The 19,563-nt window shown below is 31.5% G+C and overlaps 1 protein-coding gene across 1 annotated transcript in view; it reads left to right on the top strand.

The window, feature by feature from the left end:
- The first annotated feature begins 819 nt into the window (after positions 1-819).
- LOC129988470 (pro-neuregulin-2, membrane-bound isoform-like) overlaps positions 820-19,563 on the top strand; it is a 140,392-nt gene continuing 121,648 nt past the window's right edge. The window contains exon 1 of the mRNA XM_056096704.1: positions 820-1,370. Coding sequence (XP_055952679.1) covers positions 938-1,370 — 433 coding nt within the window. The 5' untranslated portion in view covers positions 820-937. The remainder of the gene's footprint in view (positions 1,371-19,563) is intronic.

Here is a 19,563-nt window from a genome sequence, read left to right as displayed (position 1 = left end):
AAAATTAGCTTTTCCGTCAAAAAATTTTATTTTTACATATTTCCAATCGAATTAATTTCTGATAATTATATTTTTCTATACTTTTCATTATTTCAACAAATGCATTTCTATATGTTCCATAATATTAAAATAAAAATTGTATGCGATATAATTAAGGGAAGTTTTTCTTAATAATATAAAAGGAGACGAATCAAGCCCAAAATCATTAAATGTTTCGGATTAGCGACTCGAATTTCTTTTAAAAAATGTTTATCTTTATAAATACCTTAATTACGATACTGTTATTTCCACCCAAAAAATAATCCCACAATGTGTCCTTTCATTTGCTTTCTTTCCTCTTTGTAAAGTGCAATAGATTATCAAATAACTAATCATTAAAATACGCCTTAATTACTTTTTCCCTGCTATTTTCCCAAAAAAAATATCCTCCTCGTATCCTTTCATTTTCACTTTCATCTGCTCAAAGATTATCAAATTTATAATCATTTTAAATACGCCTTAATTACTTTCTTTCTCCTGTTATTCCCAAAAAATTCCACCACTTGTCCTCTCATTTTTAGATGTGTTGATTTCATCCTTGTAAAGTTTAAGAGATTATCAAATTTATAATCATTACAAATACACCTTAATTCTTTCTGTCTCCTACTTTTTCTGAAAAATTCCACCCTGTGTCCTCTTTGTAAAGTCTTAAGAGACTATCGTATCAAATGGACTGCGAGAGATACAGAGTGCCTGCCGATCAAGAGTCGAGTGGCAGAAAAGATGAAGTGAGAGAGAGAGAGATGCAGAGGGCGTGACTCGAGAGAGGAGCGAGCGTTCCGCCGGTCAAGTTCATTCCTGCGCAGCACGTCGTTCTCGGCAGAAGTTCGCTTCCCGGCCCAGACGGAGGAGCAGCGCCCGAGAATGAGTCGCCACACTTCCTGGATCAGCGGCGGCGATGCACTGTAGCTGCTCTCCCTTCCCCTGGTGGAGCCTGCTACTCCTTGCGACCGCCGCGGCCACCTGTCCCCTGCTCGGGGACGGCGTGACCGACGCCCCTACCAAGGCCTACCTCGCTCCCATCGTCTTCCACGGCCGGCTGGTAGCCCTGGCACGGCGAGGGCCCGCTCAGCAGGCCACCTTCCTCGTCGACAAGGTGTTCAAGAGCCCGCAGGCGCTCGCCAAGAGCGTCGTCGTGGAGTTCGCCTACCGCAAGAACTCCAGCAAGTGCAGGGGCGCACCCTACACCGAGGGAGAGCTGCAGCTGGCCAACAGGTACGTGGTGTTTGCGGCCCGCAGGAGGCAGTACAGGAGCAAGATGATCGCCGTGACACAGCCTGAGCCCTACTCCAAGAGGAAAGCCGTCTCCAGAGTACTGTGCGCGAACTGTGGTGAGTGGATAACTTATCCCCTTTTCCTGACCACGGTGCTCCAGACAAGATAATGTCAATTTCCCTTGTAAACGAAGCTGTTATATAGTCACTCGTAATGCAATCCCAAAATCTCTTTAATTGTGAATGTATCAATTGATAAACTTCCGCTTTCAATATACATCTTGAATAAATTATTTTAATAGACTACCTTCTCAATATTTTTCAAGTACATTCCAGTTAAAATATAAAATAGACCCCTTTTCGGACAATTTCTCTAATGAGCTAAGTATATGTATGCGGAAACTGGTAGCAGTCAAAATCATTAAAAACCTTATTTTAACAACAACGAGTAATGAAGTACTTATTCATAAATTGCATAATGCTAATTTTCCCAACTTAAAATCGAAGAAACAATTATTCAAATATTTTGAGGATTCAGATTAAAACTAACACTCATTTTATTCGGTGAATTTTTCAGTTAGAGAAAACAAAATTTAAAGCAAACGCGCGAAAGGATTTTCTGTATATAAAACTGTAGTCCAAAAGCAAACATTTTCTTACCAACTAACTGCAAAATCATAATGAAAAATCTTACTTCTTTATTCTGCAATTAATTTATATTTTAATAAAGGCTAATAATATGAGATCAAATTGCAAAATTTCAAAAATGATTTTTTTTTTTTTAACGCACGCACCAGTTTCTATAACGATGAACGGAGTAGTTGCTTGTAAAATTGCTTCGATCTGTATGAGAGAACTGATCCGTCGCACTTACACGAGCGATTCTTTATCAGCAAACAACGCTGTGCATATCTAATCATTTGTAGAAGATTCAGTGTTGCATTTTCTGAATTCAACCGCGTGGCTTGCAAACAGTCATTTTTTTCATAAACAATCCGATGAAGTAAGCTGTTAGAATGCTTCTGAAATTTTGGTTATGATTAGGATGATTTTAAACAGGAAAATAACATTCCAATTGAGCTTCCGCTGCAGGTATGGGAAAAAGTAAAAAAAGAAAAAGATATTATTAATTAAAGCAGTTTCTTTTATGCCCCCGTATACATTATATGGATACGGAGGATCCAAGCATAATATTATTAAATAAAGTGTATCTTTATTTAGAACAAAATTCAAGTACTAGTCTTTATAACCGAGGAAAATATCGTTCTGGAGCAGTGGTATAATTTTAATTTAATATATTAAATATATATATATATTAATGTCCGTATGTTTAAAATGCATGAAACTTATAATAAATCAATTGATTAATGAACATATTTTGAATATGTTTTTATTCTGTATATTTATTTAAAAATTACGATATAATGGCAATACTAAGTTAGTAGATTACAAATTATTATTATTATTATTTGAGATTCCGCAGTCATAATTCTAAAATTGATTGCATAAGACAAAAAAAGAAGAGAGTTAAACTGTTTTATATTTAGTCTGAAGGGTGTTTTTTTTTTTAAGCATTCAAGAGGGTTTTTTTTTATTATTATTAAATGATCACTGATGATAATTTATAATGTTTCATTTTATATAACAGTTAACTGAACAAAATTTAGAACATTGTAAATGTTGCAGATATGTAGTAGAATATTTTATATCTCAATCAAAGCAAAGATGAGTTTTTGATTTCTGGGGAAAAAATCCGTTATGTTTCATATAATCTATTATGTCATTTAAATATGCATGTATGTATGCCCTCTTTTTCTGTCATTATTAGTACTTTTTTTAATTACGTTGAACAAAAACGGCAGTCATTATTTGAAAATCTCATTTTTTTTAAAATCCTCGTCTGTTGGCAATTTAATTACTGAATAACCAGAAAAAAAATTGTCTGGCAAAGCAGTTTCTTCGGAAGTCACCTCATTAACCCAGAAAAGATGTCTCCAAAGTGTATGACATTTTCATACAAGCATGCGTGTATAGGTTATGTTCCGCAATAGATATATTAGAATTCCATTCTGCGAAAATCAATGTAATAAAAAAAATAAAGCAAGCCATAACCTTGTTGACGCCTAAAATTGCCTAAAAGTGATTAGATGTCTCAAAATGGAAGACATAAAAAAAGCAATTTGTATCTGTGTTGATCATTAAGTTACGAAGCAAAGGATTATTTTCGGTACGATTTTCAGCAGCTCTAACTATTAATTGTTGTATAAATTGTAGATAAATAAATTCTGCTGTAGCAGACAGCTTCAATGCAATAAAAGTAATGATTAAGCAAATTTACTCTTCAATTACTTTACAAAAAAATACGCGAATCATTTTAACTATTGTCATTATAAAGATAATGAATAAAAATTGATTATTTGATAACAGTCGTAGCAGCAGTTGTATAATCTGATTCCTTCAATATTTCTTGTACTGATAAAACATACAAAAAATTTTAATACAAAATTCGAGGATTCATAACTCAAATTGTGATTGTTGCATTTATATATTTTCATGTTAGTCGACTTTGACGGCTGTATAATATCCTTTCATTTTGTGCATGAACTTTCTAATGAGGATCAATCCCATGACATCATGGCGCTATTAAAATTTAAATGTGTGATTCATCGATCTTATAAATTTTGCATTATACCTTACTTCTATAACCATCCGTTTTTACCTTACTTTTTTATCCATCTCGTAAACTACAGATATTAAACAAATCTTTTTTCTATAACTTTCATCAATGGAAGGAAATTGCGCAATTGAGTATTTTTAAAACAGTGTAAAATTTATTTTTATGTGACAATATTTTTGGAAATAATATGCAAAAAACCCAAATTCAGTTAAAGTTTTAATTAAATGAAACTCTAATTAAAATTTCAAAAAATTTCTCTGAGGTGCACAATCCTATACTCTAAGATGTATATGTGCGAAATCTGGTAGTTGTAGCTGGTTTGGTCTGTAGAGTGCTAATGCACACACTTTTCTTTATTATTGGTAGAGATATTGTTACTTTTTCATATATTTGTACTGGTAAGTCAAATTTTCTTTGCAAAACTTACAGATCCCCATTCTCACCCAAAATGGTCTCTGAGAATGCATTAAAAATGAAAATAAGAAATTCAACAGTAGCAGTATTTTATTTTTTATTTTTCATATTAGCAACAACATTATTTATTTTTGCACATTATCTTACATTTAAAGTAGAATTTTTGTTTTTTTTTAAGTTTGCTAATTCACAACTCAAACTATTTTGTTTGTATATATTTTATTTATTATTGATTTTTGTGGATATATTTTTTAGTCAGTGCTTAGTTATGCATTACAGAACTTTTTCCCAATTCCCTAAAATTTCCCCTAACAATGTTTTTTCGCACTCTTTTGTTTATTTATAGAAAAATAATTTGAATAAGGAAATAAATAAATAAAATAAGGAATCCAAAACAGAATAAACTCTAATTAAAGTGAATTTTAATAAAAATTTGTAATCAAAATAGCCTATTTTTTTTTTCTTCGGCTTTTAAAGAATCCATTGAAGCTTATTCAGTATTATTGAAGTTGTAGTAACGTCGGAAATAATTTATACAACTTCAATTCTTTTTGAAGTCCCTAATTTAATTTTTATTTAAATGAGATATTTTTACAAAGGTATCAATCAAGACGAATTTCTCGACGCCTCTATGTAACCGGTTATTATGTTTTCCCCTATTTTTCTTTTAAATAAACGAATTTTTTAAAGAGTTTTCATATCATTTTAATGTGATATAAATAGTTTTTTTAAAAAAAAATTGCGATTTTTATTATATAATTATTTTTTTTTCTCTTGAATAGAAATTCTTAAATTTTATTTTGTACTCACTTTTTCTGCGAAAAAATATCCGCAATTCTAAAAAGAATAATTTAAATAAGCAAATGAAATATTTATTTCTGATAAGTAAAGAATTTTTATTAGATACAGTCATTTGAAATTTTATTGTGCAGTTTTAACCCTCTGTTAGTCGCTATTATTTTCGTCTTTCAATGATCGGTAAACATCTCAAGGACATAAGCGCATCCTATAGTACTTCCATTTCGTTTTCGTAATTTCTTTTTCATTTATAAGAATAATTCTTATATAATTATTTCTTTTTTATTTTATATAATTAATCGTAATGAGAATAAATATGAATAGCTCGTTTACATTATCATTCATTGTAATTGTTATAGTTGTCAAGAAATCATTCAAAATTTAAATTGCAGTTTGTTAAAATTCAAATTGCTCCTAATAGATACAAACTGCATGCGTGCCTATTTGATTTGGCAACTAATGGGAGAGGATTAAACCAAAATAAGTGCGATATGTATTCTAATTGCGAAATTATTTTATTTACAAAAAAATTATCTGATTGAACATATTTTGTTTTTATGAAGTCCTAGCTGGTACCCGGCGCGTTGCTGCAGCAGAAGACACAATTTTGGAAATATCGTTTGAAATGTGAAATAGATGAATCGGAAATATCGTTGAAATGTGAAATAGATGAATCGGAAATATCGTTGAAATGTGAAATAGATGAATCGGAAATATCGTTGAAAAGTTAAATAGATGAATCGGAAATATCGTTGAAATGTGAAATAGTGTAAATCTTTGTTTATTTAGGAATAATAGAAAGAATATTTATTTTCTTGTCTACAATGAATACATTTAACGAAATTGAATGATAAATAAAGGAGAAATATAAGTAATATTTATTTTAATTTTTGACTTTATTATTCAAGTTATACTTCAGGGTCGACAATATTTTTTGTCTTTCCGTCTTCAGCAGAAACAAATAAATTTCTTGGCTGTCCGACTCGTGAGCATCCAACATACAACTGGCAAAAACATAGATTTTCTAAGTTCAAAGCAATAAGTTGGCAAAGTTTTATTGCCATCGGATGAAAGGTACGTTGAAATGTGAAATATCGCTTTTGCGCATAAAATACGAACAAACAAACATTTATTTTTATATATTAGATAACCCAAATAAAATGAAGACCAGTTCAAAATATGAAATTTAATCATAACCGTTACCAACATGATTTTCCGAGAAAAACGAATATTTCTGTTTATTTTATTTCATTTAAGAACTGAATTGTGTTAAATTTCAAACCGAGTAACGATTTCCGCGTGTTGGCTTATGTCCATCGTTTTCAACCTGCTGAACATCGATGACACTCATTCTGCGTTAAAAATGCGAGTGTTGACATCTGCCAATGTCCGTTGCATATCGCATGCCTACTTTGAAGAAGGGCTCGTTGTTTTTTTTCTGTGACTCACAGCAGGTTGATAAAGAAAGTTGATAACTCAGGGCAAGTTGATAATGCACGGAGTGAAGACAAATTTGTTTGTGAACTTTTTGCACAAAATTCACACCAGAAGGAAGGAAGAATATTCTTTAGAAAATAATATTCTTTTTAGTTAAAACAGTAGTCGCCAAATTTCGAACATTTTTTAAATAAAAAGAAATAGGTTTTAATATATTTCAGATGAGATTTAAAGTAAAATAATTAGATATTAATATTATGTATTATTGGGTAGAATGAATGAATATCATTTTTACATGTGTTATTTAACCTTAGATTTTTCATGTTTCTAATGACTGTAATCAATTCTTCACGCACAGATTAGAATGTTAAAAGTTAACACATTAGTGTGTGCCCAGAGGATGATGCAATAATTTAATATTTTATTTATTTATCAGATAATCTTTTCTTTTTAGTTAAATTTTAATTCCGCATGAGCGACATCATCTGGTTGTGAATTTTAGAAAAAATAGCTTTATAATTTAATAATATTTATATTAGTAAATTATGAAATGTGTTGAAGAATTAAAAAAATACATAAAAATAAAATTTTAAAAAACTCACTTTTACATGCACGAAAGCAATCTTCTATATAAAATTGAATTTTTGTTTGTTCGTTCCTTATTCGCTGCCGTATACCGTTGAACCAATTGCGATGAAACTTGGTCAACTTATTGCTTGCACCTGCGCGATGGTTATAGGCATAGTACAGGTATCATATCTAATATGTAAAAATGAATTTTTGTTTGTTCGTTCCTTATTCGCTGCCGTATACCGTTGAACCAATTGCGATGAAACTTGGTCAACTTATTGCTTGCACCTGCGCGATGGTTATAGGCATAGTACAGGTATCATATCTAATATATAAAAATGAATTTTTGTTTGTTCGTACCTTATGCGCTGCCGTATACCGTTGAACCAATTGCGATGAAACTTGGTCAACTTATTGCTTGCACCTGCGCGATGGTTATAGGCATAGTACAGGTATCATATCTAATATATAAAAATGAATTTTTGTTTGTTCGTACCTTATGCGCTGCCGTATACCGTTGAACCAATTGCGATGAAACTTGGTCAACTTATTGCTTGCACCTGCGCGATGGTTATAGGCATAGTACAGGTATCATATCTAATATATAAAAATGAATTTTTGTTTGTTCGTACCTTATGCGCTGCCGTATACCGTTGAACCAATTGCGATGAAACTTGGTCAACTTATTGCTTGCACCTGCGCGATGGTTATAGGCATAGTACAGGTATCATATCTAATATATAAAAATGAATTTTTGTTTGTTCGTTCCTTATTCGCTGCCGTATACCGTTGAACCAATTGCGATGAAACTGGGTCAACTTATTGCTTGCACCTGCGCGATGGTTATAGGCATAGTACAGGTATCATATCTAATATATAAAAATGAATTTTTGTTTGTTCGTTCCTTATTCGCTGCCGTATACCGTTGAACCAATTGCGATGAAACTTGGTCAACTTATTGCTTGCACCTGCGCGATGGTTATAGGCATAGTACAGGTATCATATCTAATATATAAAAATGAATTTTTGTTTGTTCGTACCTTATGCGCTGCCGTATACCGTTGAACCAATTGCGATGAAACTTGGTCAACTTATTGCTTGCACCTGCGCGATGGTTATAGGCATAGTACAGGTATCATATCTAATATATAAAAATGAATTTTTGTTTGTTCGTTCCTTATTCGCTGCCGTATACCGTTGAACCAATTGCGATGAATCTTGGTCAACTTATTGCTTGCACCTGCGCGATGGTTATAGGCATAGTACAGGTATCATATCTAATATATAAAAATGAATTTTTGTTTGTTCGTACCTTATGCGCTGCCGTATACCGTTGAACCAATTGCGATGAAACTTGGTCAACTTATTGCTTGCACCTGCGCGATGGTTATAGGCATAGTACAGGTATCATATCTAATATATAAAAATGAATTTTTGTTTGTTCGTACCTTATGCGCTGCCGTATACCGTTGAACCAATTGCGATGAAACTTGGTCAACTTATTGCTTGCACCTGCGCGATGGTTATAGGCATAGTACAGGTATCATATCTAATATATAAAAATGAATTTTTGTTTGTTCGTACCTTATGCGCTGCCGTATACCGTTGAACCAATTGCGATGAAACTTGGTCAACTTATTGCTTGCACCTGCGCGATGGTTATAGGCATAGTACAGGTATCATATCTAATATATAAAAATGAATTTTTGTTTGTTCGTTCCTTATTCGCTGCCGTATACCGTTGAACCAATTGCGATGAAACTTGGTCAACTTATTGCTTGCACCTGCGCGATGGTTATAGGCATAGTACAGGTATCATATCTAATATATAAAAATGAATTTTTGTTTGTTCGTTCCTTATTCGCTGCCGTATACCGTTGAACCAATTGCGATGAAACTTGGGCAACTTATTGCTTGCACCTGCGCGATGGTTATAGGCATAGTACAGGTATCATATCTAATATATAAAAATGAATTTTTGTTTGTTCGTTCCTTATTCGCTGCCGTATACCGTTGAACCAATTGCGATGAAACTTGGTCAACTTATTGCTTGCACCTGCGCGATGGTTATAGGCATAGTACAGGTATCATATCTAATATATAAAAATGAATTTTTGTTTGTTCGTTCCTTATTCGCTGCCGTATACCGTTGAACCAATTGCGATGAAACTTGGTCAACTTATTGCTTGCACCTGCGCGATGGTTATAGGCATAGTACAGGTATCATATCTAATATATAAAAATGAATTTTTGTTTGTTCGTTCCTTATTCGCTGCCGTATTCCGTTGAACCAATTGCGATGAAACTTGGTCAACTTATTGCTTGCACCTGCGCGATGGTTATAGGCATAGTACAGGTATCATATCTAATATATAAAAATCAATTTTTGTTTGTTCGTTCCTTATTCGCTGCCGTATACCGTTGAACCAATTGCGATGAAACTTGGTCAACTTATTGCTTGCACCTGCGCGATGGTTATAGGCATAGTACAGGTATCATATCTAATATATAAAAATGAATTTTTGTTTGTTCGTACCTTATGCGCTGCCGTATACCGTTGAACCAATTGCGATGAAACTTGGTCAACTTATTGCTTGCACCTGCGCGATGGTTATAGGCATAGTACAGGTATCATATCTAATATATAAAAATGAATTTTTGTTTGTTCGTTCCTTATTCGCTGCCGTATACCGTTGAACCAATTGCGATGAATCTTGGTCAACTTATTGCTTGCACCTGCGCGATGGTTATAGGCATAGTACAGGTATCATATCTAATATATAAAAATGAATTTTTGTTTTTTCGTACCTTATGCGCTGCCGTATACCGTTGAACCAATTGCGATGAAACTTGGTCAACTTATTGCTTGCACCTGCGCGATGGTTATAGGCATAGTACAGGTATCATATCTAATATATAAAAATGAATTTTTGTTTGTTCGTACCTTATGCGCTGCCGTATACCGTTGAACCAATTGCGATGAAACTTGGTCAACTTATTGCTTGCACCTGCGCGATGGTTATAGGCATAGTACAGGTATCATATCTAATATATAAAAATGAATTTTTGTTTGTTCGTACCTTATGCGCTGCCGTATACCGTTGAACCAATTGCGATGAAACTTGGTCAACTTATTGCTTGCACCTGCGCGATGGTTATAGGCATAGTACAGGTATCATATCTAATATATAAAAATGAATTTTTGTTTGTTCGTATCTTAAGCGCCGCCGCACCATTCAACCGCTTTCGATGAAACTTTGCTAACTTATTGCTTGCACTTGCGTGAAGATTATAATTTAAAACTGACAATTGACTGAAGACAAATAGTGTGAGTTCGCAAATTGTACAGACTAAGTCTATGGCAAAGGATACCGACGTGCTCTGATTGGTTTAAGCCTTGGCATCTTTTTGGCAATGTTTTGCCAAAAAAAATGCCATACCGAAATATATTTTTATAAAAATAAATAAAATTTGTGAATTTATCCCCGCCCCCCTATTTTTTACGGTTTACATGTAATATTAATCTGGAACACCTATACAGCAGAAAAGATCAAATCGTGAAACCTAAATTCAGGAAATATAAAAATTGCAATTTATTAAAAATATTTTTGTATGTGTTTCTTTTTAATATTACTTTGATATAACTAAAAAAAATTAGCTACGAAATCACATATTTCGTTAAAGTTTACATATTTAGATGTTTTGGGCATTAAGTAATCATCTTCCCATTCATAGTTGATAGGAAAGTAACAAACGTTCAGCAAAAAGTTTCAACGACTGCATAAATTATCGAATAAAGGTACGAAAATCATAGAAAAATAAGAATTATTTATTTGCTGCATTATATGTTGAGTAATTACTTTCATTTTGTTTTTATACTTCTGTGCATAAACAACATTAGTTACTTGTATTACTAGTATTATTAGTAATATTTATTATTATTGTTATTATTATTAATTAGTATTAGTAATATTACTAGTAATATTTAGAGAAAACAATTATATTAATTAAAATTAGATCGTGTTGATATTCACTCGTATCTTCCATAAAACTAATGAAAGGTACAAGGTTTGAGCCAAATAAGCGAAAACTACACTATTATGAGTGCAAAACATTGCCAAAAAGATGCCAAGGCTTAAACCAATCAGAGCACGTTGGTATCCTTTGCCATAGACTTAGTCTGTACAATTTGCTAACTCGCACAAATAGTGAATTGTAAACGGCACATGTCATCCGAATTTAATCGCACATGTATCAAACAAAATAAAATTATTATCATTGATGCCAATTAATGTTAGTGAAATAAAATCCAAAATATTTAGTGCAAGCGCTATTCTTTTTTTTTTTCCTTTTTGGTAATGAATAGTCATCTACACAGCATATTGTCAGCTGTTATAAATTTCATACCATATTTCCAAAATTGTTTCCGCCGTGGCAAAAAATTCGGATACCAGCTAGTTCTTGATTTTTAAAAAATCCGAAAATCAAAATAGAATCGTAAATGCATAAAATATTGAAAATAACCCTATCAAAACATTAAGTCTGAGATATCATATAGGGAAAAAATTTTTGCTTTGTATTGCTCCTTTAAGTAAGCTAATAAAGTGTACTCTTTAAATGGCTTTCGTTGTATATAAAAAGAAACTGTTAATTAAATAATTTGTCATATGACAAACATCATTATGCAGGCCTTTTGACATGCGCTGTCTTACTATATGCTGTGACTTCATGTTCTTTTTCCTTTTAAAAATATGGATTAGATTTCAAAACTGAATCACAAGCACAGTTGATATTTGTCACCCGACCATGAACGACTTCATTACAATTTCTCAAAAACGTTGCTGAATATAATAGGATTTAATACCAACATTCTGAAACTTCTGACAAGCAAATATTGAAGATGTTTTAATTTTTTTTTTTTCACTTACGATAACTTAGTTTCCTCCTTTATCATTTCTGATTTTGATTGAAGTACAAGGCCTTCTAGAATTTGTACGCTTTATTTTTAATTAATAGTACACATAAATATCTAATTTGAAATAATTAATAGACAACAATTAATTTTATTGAATAAAATAATATGAAAAAGAACTTATCTAAAATTCTAATAAAAAATAGTTCAAATTTCTTCAGATATAACTGTATTCTTAACTGACCTCTAACTGTTTACACGTCTTTGCGCATTATCTGATTTCTAGATCAAGAAGGAGTGTTACATCGCAATCAACGAAGTCAAAAGCCAAACTGGAATTTAAGTTTACCTAATTTTTATTTTTTTTTATTTTGAAAAAAATACCTCAATTTTTACTGAAACTTGTTTCATTCAATTATAAATCCCTGTTTTTAGCCTTTTCATCATTTCATAGCATCTAACTTTTAAAAACTTTATCTAAATAGTGATCAATAATTCATTTGATAACTAAACAGTTTAATTCGTTGGTTATAAAATGCAGGACTTTTAAACATGTTTAGGCGACACAATTTTACTCCAAAAAAATGAATCGACACCATTTTTTGCTCTAACATTTATTTTCCTGATATCACGTACTGGAAAACAAAATGTATCTTACAAATATGATATAGGGTGTTCATTAATTATTGTCGGGGTTTCCGTACCTCATAACTTTCGAATAAAAAATATTACTCAAAAACCGATTGAGGATGATGAAAATTACCTTCGGAAATGGTTCTTCAGTGACGAATCCACTTTTCATGTGTCAGAAAAAGTGAATAAACATAACTGTAGAATATGGGGCTCGGAGAACCCGCACGATTATCAAAAGTCAAAATTTGTTCAGCGAATTTACAAATACATAATCGCCTTCAGCTGAATGCCTACAAAGTGCAAATTGTGCAAGCTTTACACTTTAATATCATTAATAAAATTCTTTCAGTTGTAATTTACGAATACGTAATCGGTTTTTGAGTAATATTTTTTATTCGAAAGTTATGAGGTAAGGAAACCCCGACAATAATTAATGAACACCCTATATTAGTATGAATTAAAATTAAAAAGTTCTGCTAAATTCAATTCATTTAAAAAAAATTAGTTTAAATATTTTTAAATAAATCGAATGTGTCGAATCAGTTTCAATTCATGCTACAAGATATGTCTTTTTCAATATTTATTAACACTAAACTATGGAACATATATAAAAATTCATATTGAAAATCCACATGTTTTAGAACCAAATCCAATCTGCACAATATTCTGAGAATAGGTTCAGCTTAATTTTAAAAATTCTCTTGGGGTACCGAAAACAATTTTATTTTTCCCTTAACTTTTTCCTTTAGGGAAAAATCACTGCGCAAGATGCACCTTGTTATTTCAGATTATTGTTTAAAAAGAAAGTGATCGAAATGCTTGATGTCTTACTGTTCTCATTCCTAAACTCAGATCCATGTTAAGTATGGAACCATAATTTATATATCAGACTTTTATTAATAAAAATCTAGTTAAATTTTTAATTAATTTCGCTTTCAGTAAAAGCATTTATTTTGAAATTTTTGTATTAATTTCTAACAAATATGCTATTTTTTTTCCATTTTTAAATCTTTTGGCAATTATTTGTTGAATTACTTATTAATATTTCAAAGTTTACTTGAAAAATATTGAAGGTGATTTTAATTTTATAAGGTAATCGACTGAATTTTAATTCATCCAAAACTTTGAACTGAAATAGTTTTTGAGTTTTTGCCGGTAGTACAAAAGAAGAATCTTCATGTGAGGAAATTTGTAGATATTGTTTAAGAACAGAACTGTAACGAACTTGAATTTTTTTTTTAAATCCTTCCTTTCAAAATATCATGAACATAATAAAACTTGCACATTTTTTGGATTATCATTGATATAGAAGCTTTGAGGCCAATTTTTAAATGTTGAAAATCACTTTTGTAGGAACAGTGTTCCATTTGCTTCGTATAAATATAAAATTTTAATAATAATATGATAACCAGTTGAATAGGATAACCTGGATAACACATTGAAAAAAATGGAAGTCACGTTAAACAATTCCCTCGTATGCCCTGTTTCATAACAAATAGTTTTATGTTAATTAAATCCGTTCTTTATATTTATGTATGATGTTTTTTTTTTAATTTCGGGAATTTTTAGCTAACAATAAGTTAATAAAGCTAATCTTTTTTGTAATAATTCTTAATGCATTATAAATGGTCAGTTTATTACTATTTAGTACGGATCACCTCGTTTGATAAGATTATTTTAACTACAAAAATTCTACTTGTGTACAATAGATTTTTTAATCCACTTGACTTCATATCGACCAGTGCATCACACATTTCATATCATGAACCCCATTTTTCGTTTAATAAACCTCTGTTAAGTACTTAAGAGAATCAAGAGCACGTGGTAAAAAAGGAAGTAAAAAGAAAACCGGTCCCAGGTCTCTATTCTCATCAAGCTTAATTAAAAAATCAAGCACATTCACGTTTCGTACTTTTATTGCTATTTGGTGCAAAAAAAAAAAAAAAAAAAAAAAACATTTGGGAGGTCTAAAAGTAAATTTTTTTGAGCTGAAGTGGAAATAAATTAAATGTTTTTAAACATGACATGATAAACAGCAATTTTTATCTCTTTGTTTGTGATAGTTGCTTAGTAATCAAGACAAAAACTATGGCACTATAATTAGAAATTTGTAATATTCTTATCAAGCACTATCTTTATTTTCATTCAATGAAGATATGTAATGATGTATAGGTGAGATATATTAGAAGATTATCGCTCATTAGGACAGTCGATATGGCAGCCATAATATCTTTAGAACAACCGGATTATTTTCTAGCAACATTTAATCGGGTTTTATTTCTTTTTTTGCTTTTTGTTTTACGAATTATGCAAAGAAAAACTATTGTAACTATCAAGAAATTCGAGCTCGAGATTTTACTCCCTAAATCCATAAAACACAGTTTTGGTATTATGTCACTTTGAGTATTTGTGGACAGGATAACTCAAAACCGCTTTGAGCTAGAAAGATGAAATTTGGTATATGATAGTTATACCATATTTGCAGATTTCTATTAAATTTTGTATGAAATCCATGAATCTGTCTGCTTGGCTTACTGAATACAGGGGAATTTGATATCTACGAAACATAAGGAGACAAAAATGGTAAAATTTGATGGGTGAAATAGTATCTTTAATGTAGAACCATAATCGAATTTGGAGCCTTATGTGTCGAAGCATTGGCTCTCAGTCGCTCTGTACTTTCGTATCCATGTAATTAGAATAATTCAAAAACTTTGAAATATACATCAAAGGACAATTGTAACACAAATCAGACAGAAAACATACATCAAACAATTTGATCACATAACAAATCGAATTTTTTTATGTGCTCTTGAGATTACAATTGTAGTACAATACCAAATTTTGATTTCAATTGGTAGGAAGAAAGGCATCCAAAATACATATTCGATTTTCTGATACTTGTGTATTAAACGCGTGCCAAAGACATCAAACTAGATTTTTAAAAAAAAGTTCGATTCGTTCTAAAGATCGATCTTTCATAACTACTGGTCGACAGTGGAATGCAGTTATTACACAAGTACCGGCTTTCTTTGCTATACTTCGAAACACACAACTCTCACGTTCGAAAATGAAATTGGAGAGCTCAGAGTTTTATGCGGGGACGAGGAATCTGACACTTTCACTGAAAGATCTCGCGAAGCAACTCCAATTAATCTCATAATACATTCATAATCAAATCAACGCGAATTTGCCTAATTAAAAAGCATCTTGCTGCGCGCGTTGCATCTAATTAGAGGAAAGGAAGTGCACTATGAATACAAGTAAGACAACACGACAAGCTTTGCACCCTTTGAGTAAGATAGGTAACATAATATAATGAGAAAAATCTAAAATATGAATAGATAATGAAATGGCGAATTATAAAAGATAATATTAATAGATAATGATATGGTAACAAAAAAGATAATCAAACAGAAATAGCAGTAAAACCTAAGAAAGTATAAATAAAATATTTTTCAATTAGTTTTTATTAATTTTTATCTAAGATGAATATTATCTACAGAGGTGAAATTAATGGAATGAGGTTACTGTTCAAGAAGATTTTATTAAAAAATTAAATCCGGTTAATATTTTCCTAATAATTAATAAACTGTACAATCTAAATATCTCATTTCAAATAATGACACCTTCTCAATAAATACACAATCAGTTCCTTAGAAATTTCAAATAGCTAAAAATCAGGACTGTCTTCGCTAATATGGAACTTTATTCAATTTATATTAACTAAGTGAAAAGAAGAAGGGGCTTTTATTTTTCCATCTTTCAAAAATTGAAATATATTAATTAAATTTCATATTGAAATCTGTAATCAAGGTCATAATAAGGTCAGGGTATAAATATAATCAAGGTCAATGCGAAAAATTCAATTAGATAGTGATACATTTTTTTTTTTTCAATCTGAGATATCTGGCCATTCTAATATAACGTACAGAGGATAAAAAAAAAATAAAGGAACTCTAGTTATTTAAAACTAGAACTTCTCATAAAGATCCGCTATTTTCTCTAATTTGTGCGTTCTACTCTTTTATATCCAATGTATAATTTCTTACTTTCGGATGGAGACTTACTTATGGATGACTTAAACTTATTTATCCATATTTTGATTGTATTTGTTGCATTAACTAGATATTTACAAGTCATGTTAAAATCCATCAAATTGCACAATTCACAATCTCCTAATGATTATAAAATTCACTTCAGGGAATGCAATTCGTTTGCCTACTCTCGATATTCATTTGACTAAGCGACGATAAACATAGTGGCCGCCCGTGAATTGTCTATGATTCACTCGGACTTTTTAATTAGGTGACTTTTCTCTTCTACAGTTAGCAAAAGCAAAGATGAATTCACGTAATTAGAATTCCGAATCACAGGCGCAAGTCGTGGCAATGAATTTGTTAAATAGAGTAACTATTTAAAATTTGTCTTCCACATACATTATGTTGCATGAAAATAATGCTTGCATTTACTCAAACAACAATAATTAATTTTTTTAAAATTAAGTTACTATTATTTGTTTACCGATAAATAATATTTTTTACGGTGGTATTGGAACTTAAAAGAGAGAAATCTCTAGGAAGCTAATATTCTTTTTGTGTTTGCTGCTTCGTTTCTGAAAGGTGCCTGATTGCATCAGAAATGATAAAAGGGACTTGACAGTATGGAAATAATGTTTGTATTTATTCAAACAGCAGCAATTAATTTAAAAATAACCAACCAAAATTCGTTCACCAACAAATAATATTTTTTAAGAAGATATTGAAACTTAAAATTGTGTAATTACTGAGAAGCTAATATTTTTTTAGTAGTTGCTACTGCGTTCCTGAAAGAAGCCCAATTGCATCAACAATGATAAAAGGTGCCATGAAAATAATATTTGTGTTTACTCAAACAACAACAATTAATTAAAAAAGTAACCTACCAAAATTCGTTTGCCAATTATTAATGTTTTCAAGGAGACCTTGAAATTTACAATAATGAAATAATCGAATTGCTAATATTCTGATAGCACTTGCTGCTTCGCTTCAGAAAGGCGCATTATTGCATCAGCCATCGAAATCAGGTTAAATGTCAAAAGCTCGCACTAATCTGGAGTCAAGCAAAAGATAATTTTCGCCCTACCGCGGCGAAAACGTTTGGCAAACAAAGTTCAAGAATCCGTCCTCTTCGACAAGCCTCACTCTCGGGAACCGCGGGAGGAACCTATTACCCAGCTCGTTCTAATTACCTTTTATGTACTCTTCGCTTTTCTTTCAATTAGAATCAGAAGTCGAAATTCTGTGGAGCTTTTGCTTCCAAAATTAAAGCAGATTTACTGCACGTTATAATAAGTATATCATAAAACATTTATTTTTGAGATTATCATGATCAGTTCATTTTTATTAATGTTATCTTCGCGCATTTAGTAATGAAGCCTGTTTCTATCTCTCTTCCATTTCAATATTATTGTTTTAAGCTTATGAGAACGCGTAAAAAATAAAAATTTCGATTTGGATGTATTGCAATATTTACAAATAGTAAAAGTTGACATCCCAGTATAGCATAGTTTGGTTTCTATTGTTTACAACTGGCCGGCTTTTTTGACCGACTGGGACATCGTTAATATTGATGTATTTAATTTTCAGTCAATCTATTATACATAACGAGGTTAATAATTTCCTTAAAATAGGACATTCAGAAAAAAATACTCTTACAGATTTATAATAATGCAATTTATTATTTATAATGTATGTGTTTTTCGCAAGAAACTCGCCTAAAAACATTGTTTAAAGGAAATCTTTGGCTGCGCTTCAAAATTTGTCGAAAGATCAGACATAGCATTATCATTTAATGAACTTGAATCCTACATTGCTACTGCCTGATTAGGATGATGTTTCTCAGAGTACGATGTTATAATCTTCTTTATTTAACTGAAGATCTTCTTTATTTAACTGCTTTACAGAGACTATTATTTCTCCCTCTTTTGATCAAATCTTATCCACAACTTATTGTTATGACATAGAATGCAGTTCATAAGTTTTTCCGTAGTTTTGTCTATGTTCTTCCACCAGCTCATCAGTGTCTTTGCTGTCCACCTCTAACCCCATAATCGTGGCCATAGAAATGATCTCGTCCATTAATAATCCACTTGCCTAAATCTCTCGGACTCGCGTTCGACAACGCTATCCAGCCAAAGTTTCTTCCATCCACTCAGAAGGATTCTCTTCAATCACGCACTCAACGTAGACTGATATTCGAGACAGAAAGTATTGCATGTGACGCCACGATGTATCCTGATCACTCGGTCTGCGAAACATCGCTCATTAAGAGAATTGTCTTTTTGCATCATTCTTTATGCAAATCACTCGTTATGGGAAGTGCTAGTTAAAAGAGGTTTGACTGTATAGATAAATTATGGATCTTTTTACTGTATGTAATGGTTGGAGAACAGGTTTAAGATGCAACCGTAAAGTTAAATAAACAAGTATAATGAAAAATCTGTGAGAAAGTAAACTTTAACTTTTGGATGATTAAATAGAAATATATTGCCAACAATGATGAAAGTAATTGACGCCCACATTTAAGAGTCAAATCAGAATGATGTTAATTTTCACTCTATTGCCCATTTGCAAGAAAAAAAAATCGATTTGATATTTCATAACATGATCAGACAACGAGCGGTTTGATGAAATGATCAATTTTGTTTGTCATTTGGTTATGATGTCCCATGAATTGTTTCAGTCGACTTGAATCACGTGACAAAGTCACGTGAATTCATTCAATCCATTACAGTGAGTTCGCTACTATTGGTGAATCTTAGGCTCATAGTTATATACAAGCTAATAATCTTATGGTCCTTTCCTTTCCAATATGACAAGTTTTATATG

Source organism: Argiope bruennichi, chromosome 10, assembly GCF_947563725.1.
Source record: "Argiope bruennichi chromosome 10, qqArgBrue1.1, whole genome shotgun sequence".
In the NCBI taxonomy this organism is placed as follows: Eukaryota; Metazoa; Arthropoda; class Arachnida; order Araneae; family Araneidae; genus Argiope; species Argiope bruennichi.
Note: the sequence above shows the minus strand (reverse complement) of the source record. Positions and strands in the feature narration are given on the sequence as shown.